Source organism: Mustela erminea, chromosome 8 (genome assembly GCF_009829155.1).
Source record: "Mustela erminea isolate mMusErm1 chromosome 8, mMusErm1.Pri, whole genome shotgun sequence".
NCBI classification, from domain to species: Eukaryota; Metazoa; Chordata; class Mammalia; order Carnivora; family Mustelidae; genus Mustela; species Mustela erminea.
This window is the reverse complement of record NC_045621.1, coordinates 2,357,237-2,381,666: the sequence shown is the minus strand read 5'-3', so window position 1 is coordinate 2,381,666 and position 24,430 is coordinate 2,357,237. Positions and strand designations below refer to the sequence as shown.

General features: G+C 46.5%; 1 protein-coding gene and 1 long non-coding RNA gene across 3 annotated transcripts; one reads left to right on the top strand and one right to left on the bottom strand.

The window, feature by feature from the left end:
- Positions 1-19: 19 nt before the first annotated feature.
- On the bottom strand, positions 20-2,222 carry LOC116596939. The gene is made up of 2 exons (XR_004288369.1): positions 1,680-2,222; positions 20-1,057 (listed from the first exon to the last, which is right to left on the bottom strand). It is a non-coding gene; the product is annotated as an uncharacterized LOC116596939 (long non-coding RNA).
- SLC40A1 (solute carrier family 40 member 1) lies at positions 1,114-23,931 on the top strand. Of its 2 annotated transcripts, XM_032354158.1 has the most exons (9): positions 1,114-1,363; positions 1,516-1,593; positions 3,066-3,133; positions 8,868-9,027; positions 11,199-11,314; positions 12,323-12,449; positions 19,491-19,736; positions 20,469-21,125; positions 22,373-23,931. In XM_032354158.1, exons 1-9 carry the CDS (start codon positions 1,225-1,227, stop codon positions 22,684-22,686), a joined length of 1,905 nt encoding a protein of 634 aa, XP_032210049.1. In that variant the 5' UTR covers positions 1,114-1,224; the 3' UTR covers positions 22,687-23,931. The 2 variants fall into 2 exon arrangements, with proteins under 2 accessions (XP_032210049.1, XP_032210048.1); XM_032354157.1 differs by lacking the exons at positions 1,114-1,363; positions 1,516-1,593 and adding an exon at positions 2,349-2,603.
- The last annotated feature ends 499 nt before the right edge of the window (positions 23,932-24,430 follow it).

Sequence of the window (24,430 nt, the reverse complement as noted above, 5' to 3'; positions counted from 1 at the left end):
AACCATAAATACTTATCCATTTAAAATTAGAATATACTTTTTATTCTACTGGAATTTATAAAAAGTTAACCTATTCACAAACTTAAAACTTTGAAAATGAGCTAGAAAATGGTTCTTAGGGCATCTGTGTCTTTGTAAACTGATTTAAAATTTGCATGGCTTGCTTAGTTATTACATTGATAGAGAAATTGTGTTTCTGAGTTCTGGAAGAAATACATATTTTTGAGAGAAATTTTAATTTTCGGCCACTCAAATAATTCCTTGGAAGGAAGAGTAGCCTGTCGGGATGTGATTTAAGCTGTGCTTTATGATCTTCAATGTCAAGGCCAGGAGATTACTGTCATTATGCATTTTGTACATGTTTTGAGGACTTCTATTCCATTTTCATTTTCAATTCCTTTTTTTCCCATGAGCCTTAACTAATATATCCTGACTGTTTCCATTAATAAGGACCTAGGATTTCCCTGCCAAGCTCAAACACCTCGCCGGCTTTCGTGCCGCGGATCTTGCCGATTTCGTTTTCAGACCATCTTTCTTACGTGCTTCACTGCAGTCTCCTGTCTGTTCGGTTTTCTTTTCGTTCTCTGGGTTTGGGCTTCTGGGCTGTCCTTGATGACAACAGGAAAGTCTCCATGTCACGTTTTGAGGTGTACATGGACTTAGCTACTGTTCCCACAAATACCTCTCAGCCAGTGTCAACCAGAAGCAATTTTTTTTTTTTTTTTTAAAGCGACGGGACCTCCTTTATGCCATTTGGACGCTGGGAACAGCACAGCGCTTCTCTTCTGCACGTGGAAATTAATTTAATGCACTTGGAGGTCCTTGCTGCTGAGAGACGCGGTGGCAAACGTGCGAAATGTCATTAGCTTTTTTGCCTTGCTTGAGGAGCTTATCAACAAAATTCATCTCCAGTAAGCCCTGGCCATCAGGTGCAGGGGTCAGTGGGCCAGCTCCCTCCTCCGGATCCCTGTTAATTTGTGGCTGCATGATCCTATTCTCCAACTTTAGAAGACAAACCGAAACTTCTCTTGGAGTAAAGACAAAGGGCTTTAAAGTCCTGCGGATAAAAAAAGGGGGGGGGCTTTAAAAGAGGGGAAAACCCAGGAGCAGTTAGCAGCAGAAAGAAGCTCAACTGTAAAGCCCGTATCTCTGCCCTCCAGACCACATCCCAACGAGTCCCGCGGCGCCCCGCCCGCTGGCGGGCCCGGGAGGCTCCCGACTCTGATGGTGCAGATACTGGGCTTGTACTTATCCGAGTCTCCTTCCCTGGGGGTGTCAGTCCGGCCTGGGCTCAGGGTGTGGAATCTGGCTGGAGTGTCAGGGTGTAGGATCCACTCCCGGGGCTTTGGCAAGATTGAGGAGGGTAAGGTCATGGGCTGGCAGGAGGGGCTGCTGTGCCCGGGGGCTTCGCACTGAGGGGAAAAGGCAGAGTTCACGGGAGGCTTAGCCCGATGATGTTCGTTAGGTCATTCGCCCGCCACTTCAGGAGGCCCCTGGATGGCCTTATCTGGACAGGTGCGGACCCGGGCCACAACTGGGACAACCGGTATTGCTGGAAGCGGCCTGTCCGACGCGGCGGCGCTCCGGGGACAGGTGGGGAAGGGAGGCAGGGGTGGGGGCGGAGTGAAGGTGACGAGCAAGACGGAAGGATGGGAAGGAAGGGTCCGCAGCGGCTGCACCTTGCCGCACCTCCGGGGGGGATCTGGGGACCCGGTGCTGGGCGGGGAGTGGGTCCCCAACACCCTGCGCGGCGTCACTTTCCGCGCCTCCCTCTGCTCGCGGCGGCGGCTCAGCTCTGACCCCGGCGCCCCTTCCTGCGTCCGGTCCCCTCGGAGCAGCTCCGCGGCGCAGCGCCGGGACGCACTGGCGTTCCCGGTGCGGGCGGCCGGAGGGAAGAGCGGGGAGGCCGTCCCCAGCGTCCCGCGTCCAGACTCCCACGTTACAAACCCGGTCCTTGAAGCAGGGACGACCCCCGGCCCCAGCCCCGGCGGGCGCTCTGCCCGGGACCCCGCGGCCGGCCGCCTCGCCACGAGCCTCCCGGCCGCACCTGCCGGCTCGCGCGGCTCCGGGCCTGGCCCTGCGGCCCTGCGGGTCCGGCTCCGCGGTTCCGTCCCGCCTCCCGCGGCCTTCCCGACCCTCCGCCGCGGCGGGTTCCCGGGGGCTCCCGGCCCGAGGGCGCACAGGCGGCGCGGGGGGTGCGCCCCGGGGTCGGCGCGCGGCGGGCGGGCAGACGGCTCCTCCGGGGCGGGGCTGGGGGCGGGGCGGGGCGGGGCGGGGCGGGGCGCGGGGGGCGGGGGGCGCGGGGGGCGGCCCGCGGGAGCCCCGCCCCGGCCCGTATAAGTGCGCGCGGCGGGCGGCGGCGGCCGCGGCGGCGCGGGGTCCCGGAGCGCCGCGCGAGGCCGGGCTTTCCGACTTCAGCTACAGTGCTAGCTAAGTTGGAAGGAGACGCGGAGGACCCGGCCGCCCCTCTCCGCCTGCGCGCTGTCGCCGAGCGTCCCCGCGAGCTGCTGTGTCCCGGCCCCCCGGTCCCGGCCCCTCGGAGCGCGGCGGCGGCGGCGTCATGAGCAAGGCCCGAGCGGAGCCCCGCGGGGCAGGATGCTGCGGTGAGCAGGCGCGGGCGCGGGGGCGCGGGCAGGGGCAGGGGCAGAGGCCGGGGCAGAGGCGCGGGGTCGGGGGCGCGGGCAGAGGCCGGGGCAGAGGCGCGGGGTCGGGGTCGGGGGCGCGGGCAGGGGCAGGGGCAGAGGCCGGGGCAGAGGCGCGGGGTCGGGGGCGCGGGCAGGGGCAGGGGCAGAGGCCGGGGCCGGGGCCGTCGGGAGCGGACGGGCGGTGCGGACTGTCGCGGGGAAGAAAGACGGAGTCCGGGACCGCGACTGTGCGGGAGGCTCGGCGGGGCAGACCGGGGCGCGGGCAGCTGCGGGGCGGGTGCACGAACCGCGCGGGCTCCGTGCGGGACACACTGCCCCGCAACCGACGTTTCGTGGTCGTGTTCAAGGACGCAGAACGCAGTGGGTCCCCCTCCCCGCGCCGACTGAACGCTCCTTCCCGCGCCCTCCGTGTCTCCGCAGGCCCCGTGGCGCAGTACCTGAGCTCGGCCAAGTTCCTTCTCTACCTGGGCCACTCGCTGTCCACTTGGGTAAGCGACGCGGACGCTTGCGCCCACCACCTGCTTGCGTAACCTCTCGTTTCCTTCCACGCGGCCCAGTTTTACTCAACCGTCTTCCAGGTTTTTCGTGCAGCTGAAGAAATAAAGCCGCCAAACACCCAAGTTTCAGTGAAAAAGTTATTTTCACCAGATACTTTCCCGTCCGTGTGAGTTATGCATTGAAGTACCCCACTTGGTGCCGATGAACAGCTACCCAAGATGAAATGACAAGACAGGAATATTTGCAACGCTTGTCAATAGAGTTTGCGTTACTAGGCTTAGGAAATGGTAAAATTTGCTACGAAGCATGGGTGATGTCTCATGTATCTCCCATGTCACATTTGAAGGTATTTCTCCGTTTTCTTCTTTCGTTAAAATGATAAGTTCCAGCATATCGCACAATGAAAATACGTAGAAGAGCGGAATGGCTGCCTTAGGCTAAAAATATCATTCTGAGATTAATTTAAATATAATTAACCCCAAGAACAAATATCTGAGTGATAAGAATTCTCGGCTTTAAAAATGTTATCCATTAGCAGATGCAGGAACGCGTTTGGCATCTCAGGCTCTTTTAAAAACCATCATCCAAAGAAAATTTGCAGATGATTTATAATTCTCCTTCTGATTTCCTATGTGGTCCTAGAAGAGTGCCTGTGTTTCTGTAGGCCTGGATTCCTTCATCCACACCCCAAAAAAGAGTAAACCCAAAAGGATGCTGGATGTGTGTTTAATTAATGGTTAGAATCTTTCAACAATTGTTCTTACTGTTGAAAAGCAGTATCTGAGTAAATTCTGTTTATGCTTCCTATGTAATATCTGATTTTAAAAAATCATAAATAAGAAGGAATTTTTAGGGTAAATTTTGTGAATGTTATTTTCTTTTTAACTGGATCATTGGATCTGTTGGATCATTCTGTTGGATCTTCGTAAGACACGAATGCAGACTATTCTAAGAGGAAATGTGTACCCATGCTCTTGGGAAATTATTAAGCTTGGTTATCGGCTCTTTAAGAAACAGCAGTTCAAAGATGGCTTTGGCTTTTTAGAAAGGCCAGCTCCTATCTCCCCAGAGGCTTAGGCGGGGGTGACTCTGCAAATACACATAAACAAACTGAATTTGTTTTGTTTCCAACAGCTGATGATTCTAAGTAGAAACTAGTGAAACTACTCTTAATTATATGTAAATCAATAGTTTCTTCTTCCATTTAATTTACTAAGTATTAAGTATTTTAAAAACCAGAAACAGGTGGTGGAGATAGTATCTGAAATTGTCGTCTTGTGGTCTGGACCTGTCTCTTCGAAGACGGAGGCGCCTCACTGCCTCACTGCCAAACACTCATTACCTCGCTTCATGTTTATGTGACCTTGTTGCTAGATTGGGAGGTCAGATTTGCCAAAAGGGTGGAGCTCTAGATGTTCTGGGAGGAACTGTTTGTCATGTTCATTAAGAGTCCTACAAGAAAAGTGACAGACACCCCAGTCTTACATTAAGTTGAGCAAAGGGAATTCTTGAGGAATATTGGATTAAAAAATAGAAACAAAAAACCCAGGAATTACAACCATACAAGATTTAGTGGAGTTTTACTTCTTGTTGCAAAAAAGTGCAAAAGAGGAATGCTCGCTAACTCTAGATGTTCTGCCTTTTGCGTTTTGTCTCCTGTTTGACACTGGTTGATTTTATTAGAGCAAAATATATGTGCTTATGTATGTGTATGTCATATACGCATATCTATCCATCCATTCGCCTGCAAGCTGCCAAATCATGGTTTCCTATACACTGAATACAGAAGTGTTAGCATAGAAGGTTAGATTTATGTGGGGTTGATTGCTTTTTATTTGTCTGCCAGTAGATCAATATATTTTACTCTATACTCTCAAAATACAAACTACTGTGACAAGTGGATCTGTTGTCGAGGAGCTTAAAATGTGATTTAGTTTGGGCTTCAAAAAATGTGTCTGGTCACAAAAAGGTGACCAACAGTGTAAGGCAGTGGAAAAGGGGGGCCAGTTGCTTACATCTTATGTCATCATGATGGGGTTATGGAATACAGGTGAGGTTTAGAGAGGTGGAGTCCAGAGCTGACAGCCAAGAAGATTTCTCGAGACATCTTTAGTACAAAATGGTGGTTTATTAAAGCAGAAGACCCATGGGCAGGATGCCCTGGGTTTGTGAAGGGTGACTGATGATATCCTTGGGAGTTCGGGGCGTTAAAAGAGCTTTCACATGCTGAAGAGGGCCCACAAAGTATACAGAAGCCTTGCCATTGTCAAGTTAAGGTTGTTTTTCCCTCTAGAAAGACATTACCAGTAAGATGGTTGGGAGCCTCCTCGAGGAACAGTTCACTCTGCCCGCTTGGGCTGCAGGTTATCAGGGCAGTTAATTGTGTCTGACTTTCCTTCTGGAAGCTGGGCCATTGATGGAAATGCTTTGTTCTCGTAGATCGAGGAGACATTTGTAAACTGAGGGAGACTGGGGTCTTGCAGGCTTGTGATCTCTACAAGTTAACGATTTGTTTTTCCTTTTCTTAGCCTTAGGGCAGCCAGGAGTGCAAGAGGAATGTCACCTATGTCCCATGGGGGGATGGGGAGGTTGGGGTATCAGCTTCTGCCCCGTCCTCAGCTTGCCGTCCGCTCCCTCGTCATTCATGCTGCGGACTGTCTCTGTTCAGATCCCGGGTGTCGGCGCGGCTCCGGCTCTCATTTCCTTCAGGTCTCTGCTCAGAGAAGGCTCTGTTGAACGCAGAATGCCACTTTCCTGCTCCCGCTGTTTCCTCACAGCGTTTATACTCCCTGAACTGTTCTAGGTTTGCTTTAGGTCTCTGCTCCCTGAGATGCCAGCCGTGTGAACATACAGACCTTGGCTTTTAGGTACCGCTGAGTTTCTAGTGCCTGCAGGAGTACTGGGTGTCCGGTAGCCACTCAGTAAGTAGCGAGTGGGTTACTGGCTGTGGCCACTGGTTCCTGGATACTCAGTTGGCCTCGGGCCCGCAGTCAGCTGGGGGCAGATGGACATGTAAACGAATCATCAAAGTACAGGGAGAGCACATAGGAGGCAGGAAATGGATGTAAGGAAGGAATGGGTGGGCTTGAAATCGCACTTGGTCAACATTTACTTAGACTTTGCCTGATTCTTGGGCTTTGTGAGCATGGGAGCTGTTGCCACTTAAAGCCTAAACTCTTTAGGAATTGGGGTAACGGGGGCAATTTTGTGCCTCTCCGTCAAGGAGGTGTCATACCATACAAGGATAAACAAGAAAGAAAATTTTCTTTTAGTAGCACTTGTTTTGACGGCCCACTGTAGAGGAATCTAAAACAAATGTTTTGGGTAAAAAAATAGGACTTAAAAAACAAGAAAGAGAGGAAAGAAGGAAGGAAGGAAAGAAAGGAAAGAAAGACGTAATTGAGTAATATTTTTCATTCTTTGTGTGGAGAAGGAGGAAATTCACTCATGGAGACAGCCTGTCATTAAGGGCATTTATATGTTTTGGGGGTAAAAAATAGCAGTTAAGAAAAAAAGGAAGAAAGAAAAGAAAGAAAGAAAGACAATAGAAATAGAGTAATAATTTTCATTCTTTATGTTGAGAAGGGGGAAACTCACCCACAGAGGCAACCTGTCAGTAAGGGCATTTCTGTGTTTTTTGTCTTTTCCTTGGGAGCTCTTCAGAGGCATGGGGATTAAGGTAAAGGAGGGAGGTACTCTGCTTACTCTTTATTCTTTACTTGTGGGGGCACTAAGTCTCCCCATGCCATTGTGTTCTGATTTAGTCTAAATTTGCTTCTTCTCTTGAAGATTAAGAAAACAGTTTTTCTTATTGACATCTTTATCTTAATATAAACTTGTCCTTTTATGGGTTTCAGACAAATTGTGTGTGTATCATACATTTTTAATAATTTAGTACAACAGTATTTGAAACTTTAATAAATCCTACTTAATTTAAGTGGAGAAACTTTCTATTATCAAAGTGAATACAAGCTGTGTCAGAAATAGTAATTACGATACTGATGAATCCTTGAACTTTTGAACATTCTGGCAACAAATCTCGTGTAGCAGAACAGTGCGATTGGTAAATCCGTCTCGGTTCGGCCACTCCTGCATTTACTCGTTCACAGCTGGGATTCACGGCATGTCTACTCCTTTGTGGATTCCACAGTGTCTGCCCTGGGCCCTGCACGCGGCTGAGGTGTGCGAGAGTGCACACCGTTCTAGAGCTCCCGTGGGTTTCCTGCAGTGCTTGTTTTAACATTTACTTGACCATACCCGCCCCATCCACCGAGGGCCTGATGTTATGTCAAGTTTGAATTGCATTTTTTTTTTATGATTTTATTTACTTATTTGACAGAAAGAGAGAGATAGCAAGAGAGACTGTGTGTGTGTGTGTGTGTGTGTGTGTGTGTAAGCAGGGGGAGGAGCAGACCCCCGCTGAGCATGTGGGGACTCAATCCCAGGACCCTGGCATCATGATCAGAGCTGAAGGCAGGTGCCCCTCGAATTGCCCCTCGAATGTTCATGATTCCCTACATCAGGGTTTCTCTCCCTGGTGGCAGAGCGTTAAAATCACCCCCACAGAGAAATCCTGGTCCACATGATTGCTGTCGTGTAATGTGCATCCGTTTTAAATGTTGAATGCATGAGATTGTTGTTTTGGCTTTATTAAAATTTTTAAATCATTTGATAGACCTGAATAATATTTTGCTCCTGATACATCAAATTTATCAAACAGATGTTAAGAGACTTTGGAAAGAACCAGGACTCAGCACTTACACATAGGGTCAAATCCATGGGGAGCCTGTCCTGGGAATTTTGTTTCTGGTAGTGATTTCCAGGGTTAAATTATAATAGAACATTGCTGTCCTGTTTTATGTTAACTCAGAGGTCAAAGGTGGAGCCAAAATTCTCATAATAAGGTCCACTATAGGTTTCTTACCTAGTAATTTACCTGACTCATATAAAGGTTTTGTTTTTCTACATTTTCCAGTGTTGAATTCCAAAATTTATAGTCTGGAGTGAAAAAATAAGTAGTTTTTTCCCCCTTTCGAAACCCATCTGTATTAAAATGTTGAAATGTAAAGCTGCTTATGCATTTATTTTTGACATTTTTGTAAATGTGATGCCAGAATTTGCCCATGTTAATTTCACGTTTCTGAGCCTTTGCTGGTTTTTGACTTTGAAATTCATTTGTGAAATAGAACACATATTTTAGAATGTTGGAGGTAAAAGAAACTTTAAAGATCATATGGTTCATTCTTACCAGTTTACAAATTGGGGAATTGGCTTTTTCTTGACATTCAAGGCGTATGAATATTTGTGATCTAGACCGTGGTTTCATTCCAGCTCAATATCAAACTACTTTATGCCTCCCAAATCAGCATAGGTCTGTTCCAGGCCCGGGGGGAAACCTGACCTGAAAGGGAACAAGTTTTGTCTCTAAAAGCCTCCTTTGGTATGGAAGGTACATTTTTTCTAGAGTGATAAGGAGTGTGTGTGTCTCATTGATATCATACCTTTCTGGGTTTACTTACTAAATGGGCCAGAATACTTTCCACTGGGCTACGATGGATGGTTTTACCACCTGACCCATGTTCAATTCGTAGAGGAGTTGTTGTCTTTGAACATCTCATGGTATAGCCTAGAAGTACCTTTTGGATAAGGAAGCAACTTCCTCTCTATAATTGACTAGAAAATAAAAATAATTTCATCAAAACATTTTCTCTTTTTTCATTGAAGGGAGACCGGATGTGGCACTTTGCCGTGTCTGTGTTCTTGGTAGAGCTCTATGGAAACAGCCTCCTCTTGACTGCGGTCTACGGGCTGGTGGTGGCAGGGTCTGTTCTGGTCCTCGGAGCCATCATTGGTGATTGGGTGGATAAGAATGCCAGACTCAGAGGTGAGTACCGGTTGACTAAGGCTTTGTATTCTCGGGGCCTGGAAACCCCTGGGACTCACCCAGGGCATGTGGCCTGGCACCCCTGAGGGATAGGATGCTGCATGGCAGCTCTTCTGCCTGCAGGGTCCTGGGGCCCCTGCACGAAATCAGAATGCCAGGATATTAAGCTTATTGATTTTTTTTTTTTAGATCTTTGGCAGTTCGTAAATTCCAGATGTTAATAATTAACGCCATAGCTCTTTTCTGAGAACCGTGTTAAACATTAAAAGTTTGCTCAACTCTGACATTCTTTCTAACCATGATGTGCACTGAAGTCTGCTAGTGTGATGTTGCTGGGACAGCTTTAACATCTGTCCTCTGGGTTACAGTGTTTGACACAGTGGCTTGTGTAGGGACTCAACAACTATAGATTTAAGTAAGTGTGCCTGAGTCTGCATCGTGAAGAGCTGAATTATAAACTTTTGATAAAAAGATAAGAAATGATAATATGTTGACATTTATTCTAGAACATTAATGCAATTTTCAAAGAGAGAAACTGAACAGTTCAGTTGTGCAGAATATAAGGGCACTGTAAAATAAGAAGTCAGGGTAGAATTTTCCCAAATTATGCACTTGGTAATCCACGACCTGGCCTTGTCTGTTTTAGACATTGGAGACAGATTGAGGTATTAGTTTCTTTCAGTGCAGGGTGACTGGCCCTGTGCAGAAAGCAATTTGGATCATCAAATTCTAGGACTTGATGCTATTAGTGAAATGGTCAAGATGACATTTTTCTGTCTTGAGAACGGATCTACCAAAACGCAGATAAAGTGAAGTTTTGTGTGCTAGAAAAACATTCCTAGTTGCTTCCATCATTGTTTATAGGAACGTAGGAATATTATACATCGAGACCTTTTAACCTTAACAGTTGTCAAACACTGAAAATCTAGGTTGGGAATGTTGAGTTGGGTGAAAAAGTGTGGTGGGGTAGCAGTCTCCCATTCATCCCATGAAATCAGCTCCTGGGTCACCTTCCATGAAAATCTCTGATCTTTCTAGGCTGAGTTAATCCTTTCTTCCTCTGTGCTCCCAGAAGACTCTGTCTGTACCTCAGCTGTTGTACTTAACACTCTTACAATTACCTGTTCACATATCTTTCCTTCCTCTGGTCTGTGGGCTCCTAAAAACTAAAAGGACTTCATGTAGTTGACAGTTAGTCCTTGTACAATGAAAGAATGAGTTCTATGTTGGGATTTCATCCCAAACTAATTTCAGAAAGCAGTTTAGGCCTTTATATGACTTTCCGAGCCAGAATGAGCTTCGCTGCCCTTGAAGACAAGAGCTATAATTATACCTCGCATACACACAACTCTGTATTTTTCAAAGTACTTTCATGAGTATTTTATTTGAGCATAATAATGACCTTGAGAAGTAAAGAAGGCAGGAATGGCTTCTTATCCTCAGCGCATAGACATGAGAGACCTTATGTATCTTCCCCTAGATCACCTTTCCTGGTACATGGCAGAGAAGAGACTACGGATAAGACCGTGTCCTTACTTGGTACACGGATGTCCTCACTCCAGTACTTTGTCTGCGTGGGCGTCTCACTCTAAGGAAGTTGGCATTTTCTGTGAAGGAAGGTGTAGCTTGGGGTTTCATAGCCCGGCATGTAGCAATAGAATGCCCAGAGGACCGCACTGCTAGTCTTCATTCCTGGCAAATTTTTATGTCTTTCCTATTCATCTAGACCATCTGATCGTATCAGATTCCGCATACCCTGGAGGAAGTTATGGATGCTGTGACTTCTTCCTTGACCTCTTCTGTCACTTCCTATGGTTTCTTGTTTTAGCCTAAGCAACAAAGCGCTGAAAGATGGAGCTTGTCTGTGTAATGTGGTTCTGCTTATGACAGTAAACCGTCAAGAGAATACACTAGATGAAATTGTGGTCATTATGAAAGACTTCAACTAACAGGAAAAATGGTGAATACTTCATTCTTTCTGCAAGTTTTGCTGGCCTGATGTGATATGGTGTGGCCTACTGGAAATAGTTCATTCAGGATTCACTTCAGGAATGTTTATTTCCTTACAATAATTTGCATATGCATGAATGTAGTAGAACAGGGGTATGTGGACAAAAACGGCCCCCAAGATGTTGTGGTGTAGTGAATGCTTTGTCTCTCCTTCTGTGCAGTGGCTCAGACTTCGCTGGTGGTACAGAATGTTTCGGTCATCCTGTGCGGGATCATTCTGATGATGGTTTTCTTACATAAAAACGACCTTCTGACCATGTACCATGGATGGGTTCTTGTAAGTTCCCAGTGGGATTCCTAATGGCAGAAAATAGAACATCTCGTAGTGGTAAAAAATGAAAACCATTTGAGACTAGGGAATATCTTTTTACAAAGACACTGTTGGTCTCTGTGTCCACTTTAATATCCCCTACAGTTACTATGTTTTGTTTCTGTTTGTTTTTTTTGCTATTGTTTGAGTTTTAACTTTTTCAATTGTTTTTTGATGGCATTTCTAAGAGTTTATTATGTAATTCAGTTGTTAGTTTTCAGCTCTCTAGTATTGTAATTTGTTCACAATATCTAAGAAATGTTACCCATATACCTAACAGTGTGTCGTGATTGTGTTCCTCTGGTAATAATGGGTGTTTGTGTTTGGGGTCATGAGCTCGGTAACTTCTTACACGAGGTTCTCAGTGAGCTTGATGAAAAAAGGAGAAAGACCTGAGGAGGAGGTGGGAAATAGTGGATTAGATGTCACTCTTGAATCGTCTTAAATACTTAGTCTGATATCGTCCAGCGTCCAGCTTCAAGGCCAGGCGGGACAATCGAAATCTTCTAGTGTGTTCCCTTTATTTTGTTAATGAATAAGTTGAGGCAAAGTGATGTTAGTTGATTACCCATTGTCATGCAACTAGCCCGCATCAGAACTCTGACTTAAATATGGGTCCTCTCACTTCCCCTTCAGTGGTTTTTCCAAAAGAGATATTCTGGGGAGAAATTCCAACCTTACCCCCTTGTTAACCCTTATTATGGTAACTACGTCACCTGAAAGTATGTATGACTTTTACAACTTTTGTATGATGTGTTTTATAGATGATACAGATTAGGAAGATATTATGCCCTTTAACTCGACCACTGGTACCTTAACATATCATGTCGACAAAGTAAAATGATTTCTTAAAATTTTGTGAAATGAAGTTAAAATTTTGTTATTATGCCACCAAAGAACATTTAAACTCCAGTGAGGTAGGTAGAGTGTGTTCACGCTGACCCTTTACCCCCACTTTCTCTGGTGACTCCTCAGACTTCCTGCTACATCTTGATCATCACTATTGCCAATATTGCCAATTTGGCCAGCACTGCCACTGCCATCACCATCCAGAGGGACTGGATTGTCGTTGTTGCAGGAGGGGACAGAAGCAAATTAGCAGGTAATCTGGTGATCTCTTTTAACTAAGTGGGTTATATGAGGATTCACTTTAAGTCAGAGGTTGTGAATGAAGCTAAACCTTTCTTCTGGGCATTTTTAGAAAATATTTATTTACTTGACTGAGAAAGAGAGAGAGAGAGTGAGCACAGGGAGCGGGAGAAAACCTCAAGCAGACTCCACGCTGAGTACAGAGCCTGGTGCCGGGCTCAGTCCCATGACCCTGAGATCTTGACCTGCTCTGAAACCAAGAGTTGCAGCTTAACTGACTGAGCCCCCCACACACTCCTCTTCTGAGTGTTTTTAAAGAAGGATAAATTGAAAACGAGTCTTTGTGTTATGTCACCATATCAGTCTCAGGGCAGTGACTTATCTCACTTTAGCAAGTTACTTTATGAGACAGCAAACTTATCTTTTATTCCACGCAAACCTGGCAAGTAGAAGAACACTCCTTTAGCTCTTTCTTTTAAATTCTGCTCACGGTCTCTTTACTTAGTACCTAGAACAGTGAAAATCTGCTGTGAAATTATATCAGTCACACTGTGGATATTATTACCAGTGCTAACTGGTCAGTATGGATTTTATTCTTCTCTAAAGCAATTGGAAATGCCTTAGTCCTAAAAGAGACTCTAACAGTTAATTCCTTCAACTTTAAAGTTACAGTCTATAACTTTTATTACATTACATGTGATATACAACGTAATTGCTGTTATAAATTCTAACAACATTAAGGCCAGAATATGGTTTCTAAGACGCTTACAGTCTTAGCTGTCTATTGGAAACGTGTACAAGGGGCCAGAGAAAGGTGAAAGAGCGCTTCGGAAGCAGCATGTCCTATCACGTCCATATTACCTGGGCGCAGAATAACTCCCCTCGCTCAGTCTTCTCTACCTGCCCCCCCACAGATACCCACTGGACTGATAATTGCACAGGGTGAAGGAGGAGGGGTATGTCTATCTGCTGATCATTTCAGCTGAATCAGTTCTGCTGCTCACTGAGACAGTGGGTGTCATAAACCTGTTGCCCAACCATCCTGACGGACTAGAAAGCCGTGGCTGATGATTTAAATGGCTTATCCCAGGACACAGAAGGCGAGATGAGGTGTTGGGGGTAACAAGCAACTTTGGGTCATGTGGCTGGAAAAAGGCAAGAAGGTGGTGACAGAAAGGAAGCGAAATCTATGGAAGGTCCAAACGAAGAAAGAGAGGCATTTGCTTAAATCATCACTTTGTGGTCCCTGGGTCCTGGGTTTGAGCCCCGCGTCGCATCGGGCTCCCTGCTCAGGGAGGTCTGCTTCTCCCTCTCCGTCTTCCTCTCTTCCTGTTCCCTCTGATTGTGCTCTCCTGCACGTTCTGTCAAATAAGTCAATAAAATCTTTTTAAAAAATCATCACTTTGTTGTAGCAGTGTTACAATCGAGACAGAACTAGCACAGGGATTTGAGAGGCTGGTGTTTGAAGAGGACGAATTTAGCACGTGTGAGTGTGCTACGTGACATTCCTCCTAGAGGTGAAGTAGTGATTCTCATTGATTTCTTTTTCCTTCCTATAATCATTTACTAATGGGAAATAGTTCCATGCCTCTTTTTGTTACACTGAACTTTAGATAAGGCTATGTCCTTTTTTGTTTGTTTTTCCTTGTTATTTACTTTCTCTATTTAACCTACTATTTTAAGTATGTCATACATGTCCATGGTTTAAAATTCAAAGCGTATAAAAAAGTGTGTTTTGAAAATAGGTCACGTACATATCTGTTAGAATATACTTGGGAGAAAAAGTTGGCTTATAAAGTGATTTTCTTTCTCCTGATCTGAATTTCTTAACTCATTTTGACTCAGTGAAGTCTGTATACTCTGGGGAAAAAAAGTTCGGATAAAGTGTAAGTTACTCAGAATCTTTAATTTGTTCTAAATACGTACATAAATAAATAACAAAAAACAAAGATTCCATAAAACTTTGTGGGCTTTTTGATGTCCCTGGACAACAACAAAATCAGGTCCATTTCTCAGCTGCCCTTTATTATTAGGAATAATTGCAGAGTGGGAGAATCTAGGCCAGTGAGTCCATTTTCTAGCCTTTTGGAATTTCTCGGGTTTAAGGAAGGAAGTAGCTCTTATTGAACTTCGGTCTGCCGTGACCCAGCTTTAGGAAGCGGCGCTTTTCTGCGTCCAGCCGGTAGTGGAGGTTGGTAGCCTCGCGAAGGGATGCCTCTGTGTTGTCTTTCTTCAAGTTTCAACATCAGCCTTTGTTAAAAAAAAATTTAATTAAAAACCATGCTTCCAAGTAGGATAGAAACTTCTAGTTCAGAAGGTCAGCAAGAGTCTAACCATGGATTTGGGGGCCATTTCTGCTACAAGGCAGAGTCCTAGGACAGACCGAAAGGAGACAGAGAGGAAAACCAGAGAAGGGGAAAGTGCACGTCCGGGGACCCCGCTGCGCCTGGGTTCTCTGGCGTCTCTGCACAGACAGATCTGCTGCAGCCGGGAAGCACGGACATTTCTGCCGGCCGAGTTTTGAAGTCCCCAGAAAACTGTGAGGAACCCCAGCAGGGGACGGGGCCGGGATGCCGAACCCGCATGTGCCTCGTGTGTCCGTGCACGTCTGTGCAGGGCTGTGGCCCGAAGAGGAGCGGTTGTGAGCTGGGGCTGATCGCGCCCCTTCCCCTACCCCGGTGTCCCTGGATTTCAGAGTAGGTTTTTACTTTGAAGTCATATCACCGAGGGTAAAAAAACAAACCAACAAACACAGGAGACATTTTCCCGGGAAGATGAAGAAATTTTGGAATTTCGGTGGCATCCAGCCAAAATAGAGCTGTTAACATCTAGTTTGGACAGTTCCGGAAAAGGAATTGTTTTCCTACCTAAAACCATTGATTAATTAGTTAGTTAACTAATTTGCCTCGGTACTTGGTTTAGTGTTTTATTAAAGCGTTCTCCTGTGCCATGACCCTTAGCCTGTCCAACCTGCTTGAAACTCATTTCCTCTTCCCAGACTTTTTCCTCTACTTTATTTCCCTATTTTCTTTGTTAACCACTCTTTATTAATGCCTCTAAGGTGTTTTTTTGTTTGTTTGTTTTTTGTTTTCTTTGTCCTCCATCCTAAAGAAACATCTGCTGGTGAGCTCGGTCACGTGTGGCAGTTACATTTCTTATTTGAGCTCTGTTGACTAAAAACTGATCTCATGTTTAAGGTAGACATACGTCCTGGCTGCTACTCCCCGGTGGGTCTGGCTATGGCTCTCGTCCCATGAGACTGAATATACTCTGTTGTAATAGCAAGGAGCTACTTCCGGTCGCATTCTGTGCCTCAGCTGTGGCTGAAAACAGTTAAATTGGAGTTAAATGAGAACACATTGTGTGTTTGCAGAAGAATAAAGAGAAATTTGCAAAAAGGACATGTTTGCTTATCCAGAGGACTGATTCTTCCCTAGCCTGTTACCAGTCAAATGATTAGGTTGTTTCCAAAAACCATCATGTAGTTCATTCTGCTTCAGAGAGATAAAAGCTGCTTCCTGATGCTACGTTACATGTAAACATTATCAGCTTCCTAAGCATAATATAAAAGATAGAATTTGGTGGAACTGGGAAGCTTCTGGAGCACCCGAAACCTGAGGTAGTGCCAGAATGGCAAATCATTGTAATTAAACTAATTTTTTTGTTGTTCTGTGGTTTTCAGAACATGTGTACGCTTTCCCTAATCCTTGATTTTTGGAATCAAAATATTGAGTTATTTCAATCAGTGCTACACGTGTCTGTTAGCACAGGCGCTGGAAGTTCACTGGTGGGGGCAGATGGAAGTTATGAGGTCTCTGCAAAAAATGGTCACGGGTGAGGTCAGCGCAAACTGCCTTTGCCTCTCGAGTAGGGTGAACCGTGTCAAAGTTCTCCTGTTATCACGGAAGCCTCATACACTCATAGGACTAATCGGAAGGCAGTTGAGGACCAGGAAGAATTAGAGAAGGAGTAAAGGCAATTTTCTGTTAGCTCACTTATTAGTCACGCATTGCTTTTCCCTTAAGGTGCCCGGCGTGACTGATAAGGATTTGTCTCATTAATCCCAATCTACTCTGCCAGATAGAGGATAAGAAAATAGGTCATTTTCTTGACTTTCCCTCTTCCTCTCGACTTCGTCTTGTCCTGCACTCTGACTTAGCTCTGTGTTCCTGTGGTCATGTCGTAGCCTTTGTCATCACCACTCAAGCCTCCCCTTCTGTCGTCCTAACCGTGGGCATACCCGACTTGAATTGCCACCTCCTGTCTTTCCAGCTCCTTCCTTCTGGGACCCCTCCCCCGACAGTACTCCAGCCTGGTTGCCACCTACATGTCATTAAATCCACTCCTCTTGTGTCCCTTCCTTACCAGCTGGAATTCCGAGGTCAGGCATTCGGAGCCCCCATGATCGCTTCCTAGCGTGTGCCCTCAGTTCCGCTGGCCTCTCCTCCTCCTGTCACTTTTCTTTTGTAAGATCCTGGCTAAATCCGACCCTCCCCAGGGGAACACGGCCGGAGAAACTGCGCAGTTGTGCTCACCGTCCTCGCTTCAAGTTCGAGACCATTGGGTTCAAGTTGGCCCTTTCGTGCCGCCGGAGACGGTCCTGCGTTCTGTGGTCCTTTGCTCCTCCCACTTTCCGGAAGGACTAGTGTCACGCTCCCTCACGCAGCTCTTCACCCCGCACCTCTCTTCCCATGCCCACTTTCAGTGATGCCCTCGCTCTGTGTTTCACTGGGAAAATAGGAGAAATGAGAAGTCATACAAGCTCCCGCCGGCACGCCTGCTGCAGCCGTGGACGGGGTCTGCGCTCTTGCTCCCAAGGACGGTTCTGCTGGCGTCCGAGCGTAAGCCTCTGCCCTTCTGCTGGGCTGCAGGACGGTCCAGGCTCCGTCCCTTCTCGCCTGCTATCGCGCCCATCGACATAACTTAAAGGACAGTAATTTGGCATCTAACAAAAGTGTTCATTTGCTTTTAACAGTTTTACTTCTCCCCGCACCTCTACCACCCCATTTCTTTGTTCTCCTTTTCAGCAAAACTCAAGAAAACGATGTCTGTTCTCACCCGCTCTCGTTCCGCTCCTCGGTCGGGCTTTGCTCTCCGTAATGCCAGGGCCACCATTCACGCCGTGAGTCCAGGGAGCGCCCCTCACTGAAGTACAATATACATGTGTCCCCGCGGTTGGCGCTGGTCTCTGAAGCTTGCGTCAGGCATTTGCCCTCACTGCTCTACCCGAAGCCCCCAGGACCTGCGTGGGACCAGTCCAGAGCCGCTCTCCGCGCTCGTCTTCCTTGACTGCAGCAGCACTTGCCCCTCATTCCCCCCTTAGAACCAGTGGTGCCCGTGGCTTCCGGGATGTCGTACTGTCCTGGATTTTCTCCTCTTTCCCTACTTCCTCTTCATTTTCCTGACCTCCAAACTGACATGCCCAAGACTCGGTTCTCAGATCTCGTCTCTTCTGGATCTACGCTCAGTCCCTTGGCTGATCTCATCTAGTCTCACTGCTTTAAAACTCAACCAGCTGGGGCGCCTGGTGGCTCAGTCGGTGAAGAACTCTTTCTCAGGTCATGATCTCAGGGTCATGCGGTCGAGCCCTGAGTCAGGCTCTGTGCTCAGCGTGGAGCTTGTCTTTCTCTCAGCTCCTCCCCTCGCTCGTGTGCGCTCTCTCTTTCTGAAACAAACAAATCAATAAAACCTTTAAAAACCCCAACTCAGCCAGCCGATGACTGCCAGATCGGCCACCTACTTCTTCCTTTAAGTCCAGACATCTTTGGCTGCCCACTTGCTGTGGCCTCTTGACCCTCGGTAGGTCTGCGAAAGTCAGAATTTCCAAACGAAATACTTGTTCTTTTGCCCCAAAACTGACCCTTTTGAAGTTTTTCCTTTCTCAGCAAGCGGCAGCTTCTTCCCGGTGGTTGCTCAGGACGTAAACAAGAAACTTTAGAGTCCTCCTTAAGTCCTCTCTTTCTCACACCCCAAATCTAATCAGTTTACGAGTCTTTCCGGTTCTACCTTTGAAGTATGTCCCGCGCCCGTCTCCCTCCGTTATTGCTGTCCTGGGGCGCGCCGCGTCGTCTTCGGCCTGTCTTCTCCCTCTGCTCCTGTCTGCAGCTCCTGCTCTCATGCTGCCGTCTTTTCACGCCACAGAAGCGGAAATGAACCTTTAAAAACAGAAGTCAGACCGCGCCGTCTCTCTGTCCATCAGCTTCCAAGGGCTTCCCGCAGCAGTCATCGTCGAAGTCCGCATCCGTGCGTTCACAGGACCCTGCGTGATTGGGCCACTCTGCCCTCCCCTCCGACCTCTGCCCTCCCCTCCGACCTCTGCCCGCCCCTCCGTCCTCTGCCCGCCCCTCCGACCTCTGCCCGCCCTCGCTCTGCTGCAGCCCTGCCAGCCACCTTGTTGAGCCTCTAACACTGTGGGCAGCTCCTCCTGCCCCAGACTTTTGTACCCTCCTTGGTCTGGAATCCTCTATTCACGAATATTTACGCGACTGTCTCTTTTTCCCACTGCTTCATGTTTTTGCCATATTGCTCTTTTCTTCAGTGAGTCCTTTCCTGACCCTGCCATGTTTAAAACTGAAATTTCTGTTTTCCCTTGAGCACCCTCTATGCCCTTTTTGTGCTTTATTGTTTACCCTAATATTTAACATCTGACATGCTGCAAATATATATGCTCATTCATTTATTCTTTCTTCTCCCCGGGGAAGGTAGACTCCAGGAAGACACGGCAGAATATTCTTCTTGTTCTTTATAGTGAGAGAATTGGTGCCTAGATCTTCATGGGCATTTAATAATTATTGAAAAAATGAAAGAAGAGTCACCATTCTAGATGTTAAACTAATTTTTTCAGTCCCAAAGCAGTCGTGATTTTTGAGGCAACCGTAAAATGACGTGTCCCAAACAATAAATTGTTTCCAAACAAAATGGTTTGCTCAGAATGATTTTGGAAATTTGCATTTTAGGCATCTACGCACTTGGACCATGAGTTTGTGTTATGTGAGTGGGCAGCCTCTCTTTGACAGGTTGCGCACTTACCTGCCTCTCTTACCTGCCTCTGCAGATATGAATGCTACAATCCGGAGAATTGACCAGTTAACCAACATCCTGGCCCCCATGGCTGTTGGCCAGATTATGACGTTTGGCTCTGCAGTCATTGGCTGTGGCTTCATTTCGGGGTGGAATTTGGTGTCCATGTGTGTGGAGTACTTTCTGCTCTGGAAGGTTTATCAGAAAACACCTGCTCTAGCTGTGAAAGCTGCACTTAAAGTAGAGGAAGCTGAATTAAAACAGCTGAATTTACAGAAAGGTAAGCTCAGCGCAGTGATTCGTTCCTTTTATTCTGGTGTTCAGACCTTAAACGTTGGGGAAGACCAAAATTACGTTGAATTTATATCAGGTTTATTACTGCTGAAGGAGTTAAATATATGAATCAAACCCAGGCTTTGGATGGCCCGAGGAATGATTCTGGATTGAATCTCAGCAGGTTGGAACGGGACCCCTGGCCATTTTCCTTAATGTGAGCAGTAGACATGAAGGGAAATTAATTGAGAGACGGCTGGGAAAATTGAGCCCTAGGAATGGGAAGAACAATGGAGGGAAAAAAGGGAATAAGAAAATCCTAAGAGTGTGAAGAGAGGCGTTGCGTAGCTATTTGTAGGACAGTAGAAGGGAGTGTGGACTTGAAGTGGACATTTCCCAGGAGGAGAGAGGAAGTTCAGTTTCTGGGCAAATGGAGTCTTATGGGGCGCAGAAAATAAGATGCTATGGTTTTCCAGACAGTTACTGTATTTTTATTTTATGGGTTTTCTTATTACTTACTTTGGTGGAAATACAATTTGTTTTCTTAGGTGGGAGTATAAATTCCAAGGGAGTCGGTGGGGAAAGGGAGACCGACCGTATGTGAGAGAGGGTTATCATCTGTGTGCTGTTTATTTAACATAAATGCTACTTGGAGATTGTTCCTTGGCTGAAATTCTTAGATTAGCAAAAGAAAATACACATTATATTGACATATTATCATGATGTCTTTTATTAACAGAAACTGAGCCAAAATCCCTGGAGGGAACTCATCTCATGGGTGGGAAAAGCCCTGCTGTCCATGAGCTTGAAGACGAGCAAGAGCCCAGCTGCGCCTCTCAGATGGCGGAGCCCTTCCGCACCTTCCGGGACGGATGGGTTTCTTACTACAACCAGCCGGTGTTTCTGGCGGGCATGGGCCTCGCTTTCCTCTATATGACTGTGCTGGGCTTTGATTGTATCACCACAGGGTACGCCTACACTCAGGGGCTGAGCGGGTCTCTCCTCAGTATTTTGATGGGAGCCTCTGCCATCACTGGAATCATGGGAACCGTGGCTTTTACTTGGCTCCGGAGAAAATGTGGCCTGATTCGGACTGGTCTGATCTCAGGATTTGCACAGCTTTCCTGTTTGATCTTGTGTGTCATCTCTGTGTTCATGCCTGGAAGCCCCTTGGACTTGTCTGTTTCTCCTTTTGAAGATATCCGTTCTAGGTTCATTCAAACGGAGCCACTGTCCACAATGAGCCCTACGAAAATACCTGAAATCATCCTAACAACTGAAATACACGTGTCAAACGGGTCTGCCCCTGCAAATATCATCCCACAGATGAGTCCTAAGCCCGTGCCCATAATCTCCGTCAGCCTGCTGTTCGCAGGCGTCATTGCTGCTAGAATCGGTAAGTCCTCTCTGTGTGTTGATGGGCTACAGGGTCTTTCTACAATGCGGGTTCAGAAAATTCTTCAAGAAATGACCTGAAATAGTCCCCGAGTGTTAATTTAAGCAAAATCCATTATTTATCCTTATGTATGATCCAGTCTTTAATTATAAAGTTTTTATTTTTTAGTTTAAAGTATAGCATGTGTATAGGTACATATACTGTCTTAAAACATAAGGGCTTGACACTTTGTTATAAATGAACATCTTAAATATTACTCCTGATGTAATTTAATTTTCAAAAACATATGAGCTATAGTAATTATAATGCCATTTAGTAATTTAGAGTCTTTATATTGCTAATAACTCTACCAAAGGAACTATAATTTAGAGACTATTTGTATAGCACGAAGTAAAAAAGATAGTGTTTTTGGTCTAAAAAACAAAAGCTAGAAAAAAAAGAGCCTTCAGAAAGTCCCTTTAGCTTATGTGTGTTTCTAATATACTTTGCCAGACAAGTGGATTTTGTAGCTCTGAAAGGAAACACAATGTAAAGACTTCTTATAAGGCAAAATGTAAGTAATTATTAATAGAGCACTGATGAATTACCTCTGCCTGAATTCATTCTTGAAATGAAACTGTGTTTATCTTGTGATACAAAGCAGCCCATTATTTTATCAAGGATAATTAATATTCAGGCAAGACAGCTTTATTGTAGTGGCTTTAGAACCCAAGCAGTAAACGTAATAATGGATTAAAGTCTCCTTAAACTTTAACCGTAAGAAGATATTAGTACATTCACTTTAAGTTTTAAAAATACTCATACTTATATTCAGATTTATTGTCTCTGATTTCAGAGTTTTACTTTTATTGTATAAATAATCACAGTAAAATAGAATTAAAATGTTTGTAGATTAGACTGATTTTTGTACTGTGCCTCTAGAAATCCTTTCCTGAAACCACTATAACCCATACTAGTAACCCAGTGTTTTTATCTTATTTTTTATTTTTCAAGTTTTTATTTAAATTCCAGTTAATTAACATACAGTGTAATCTTAGTTTCAGGTGAAGAATTTAGTGAATCAACACTTACTTAACACCAGTATTTATTGATGAAGAGAATTCTCAAAGACAAGGCTATGATGATATATATATGCACAGTGCTAGGAATAAATGTATATTTTGCATGTCAGCATTTTCAGACTGTGAATCTGCAATGTAAAGCTATGAATTAAAATTCAGTTGTTAACAAATATATTTTATTTATAGGTCTTTGGTCCTTTGATTTAACTGTGACACAGCTGCTGCAAGAAAATGTAATTGAGTCTGAACGAGGCATTATCAATGGAGTTCAGAACTCCATGAACTACCTTCTCGATCTTCTGCATTTCATCATGGTCATCCTGGCTCCAAATCCCGAAGCTTTCGGCTTGCTCGTGCTGATTTCAGTCTCCTTTGTGGCTATGGGCCACATCATGTATTTTCGATTCGCCCAGAAGACTCTGGGCAACAAGCTTTTCGCCTGTGGTGCTGATGAGAAAGAAGTCACGAATGAAAATCCAGCAAATACATCCGTTGTGTGAGACAGCGGAGCTGGGGCTGCCCTCGGGACGGGGTTAGATTGCACGCTCGCTGCTTTCCTGCTTCAGCCTCCCGGTGGACCGCGAGGCCCTTCTCTCTGGTTTCCCCCCTTGTGCTGTGAGGGCTGAAAGCTATTTTAGGAAACTTAGGTCAGAGGAAGTGAGCTGGTTAATTTCCCTTACATTTAAGGATGGAAGAAAAATAGGAAAAGAAAAGCTCCATTTAAATGTAGCCCGTGGAATGGTAACGCTGATCTCTCCCTGTTTCTCATGAGTGGATGAGATTTTACGTAAGAGCGGTTAGTCAAGGGATTTAACTTATTCTTTAGCAAATATCTGTTATCTGTGCAAGAATTCGGATGCTTCATCTTCCCCTGAAGCTCATTCGTGTCCAGGTGTAGCTCATTTACTTTTTTCTAACATCTTATTCGCATTATAAATACAAATTCTGCTTCCTGTATGAAGAAGAGAGTTTGGGAACCAGTGTTTTTCTTAGGGACCCTATAGACTGGAAGGGATTTACATTTATATGGAAGAATGGAGTCCTTCAGTAGCATTCCCAAATAGGGTTTATGGTTGTAAGTTTAGGGAGCACCTTTGTCTTTTTATTTTCCTGGTGAGGTGGCGTGGTCAGCCGATGTAGCACTTGACAGAAGTGGCTGTCGCGGAGCCACCGGGGGGCGAGGCTGTGGCTGCACCACGGTGACCGCTCGGGGCTTCCCGTGCCAGATGGTCTGGCCGCAGGACCTGGGAGCGAAAGTCCCACAGAAGGGGAGACCTGAGCTGAGTCCCAGCACTGTCCCCGCCGCTGTCCCCTGCCATGTGTATCTTGGAATGTGAGGGAGCCGCTTCCTGCTGGGCCACGAGATGCAGACAGCGCTCGCGTGGGAAGGTTTTGTTGTAAAATCATCTGATTGACTCTAAAACGTGTCCCGTAGAGCATTCTTCCTTCACCGTGTTGTGCCTGGAGTTATTTTTACACAATTGTAGAGCAAGGCTGGTGGCCTGTGTGGCTCCGGCACTCGTCTGTGAGAAGGATGGAGCCAAAGAAACACGTTTGTATGGACTTTTAAGAAAACTTTTGTAAGTCGTCTGGCCACAGCCAGCCCCTAACCGACGTGCACTTTGGAGGGGACCGCGGTCCGCCCTGTGAGCACTTTCCTGTGTCTGCCTCCTTCTCTCCTGTGACACGATGATCTCCGGTTGTAAGTCTTTGTAAAATGTTTCTATATAAAACCGTTTCTAAAATCTGGATTCCTTTTCCTGAGTTGCGCCACCGATGCGTTCCTGTTTGTCGCAGAACACGGGTTTCGGATGAGCGCGTCTTCCTCTTTAGAGATGTAGGACGACGGCGGGTAGAGCGCGGTGGGTTTTCATGTCCCCGCACTGTCCCCGCAGTGTCCCCGCACTGCTCGTGTGCACCGACAAGCCTGGCCTGTGCCTGGTCCTTGGCCACGTCCTCGAGCTCCGAGTCCTTCTCCGGCGGGGTCAGGCCGGCTCGCCCCACCGGGTCAAGTCAGGGGAGTCGCGGGGAACCGCCCTGTGCCCCACGGGGTGGTGGCCTATGTCCCGTGTCGCCTGTCGCGGGAGGGCTGGGCCTCGCTCCTGAGACGGTCCCCGCGAGGTTCCCCCCGCGGCCCGGAGCGGAGCCAACCCCGCACCCGGCCCGCGGCAGCGCAGACGCGGTGCGGCCCAGGCGGGGCGTCCGGTGCGGGTTCGGCTCCGACGCGGCCGGTCTGAGGCTCCG

Bases quoted from the DNA above. Each gene is read 5' to 3' on its own strand.
- SLC40A1 (XM_032354158.1), top strand. From the start codon at position 1,225: ATGGTGCAGATACTGGGCTTGTACTTATCCGAGTCTCCTTCCCTGGGG. The intron at 9,028-11,198 runs GTGAGTACCGGT...CCTTCTGTGCAG, and splicing joins TAAGAATGCCAGACTCAGAG to TGGCTCAGACTTCGCTGGTG. The intron at 11,315-12,322 runs GTAAGTTCCCAG...GTGACTCCTCAG, and splicing joins TGTACCATGGATGGGTTCTT to ACTTCCTGCTACATCTTGAT.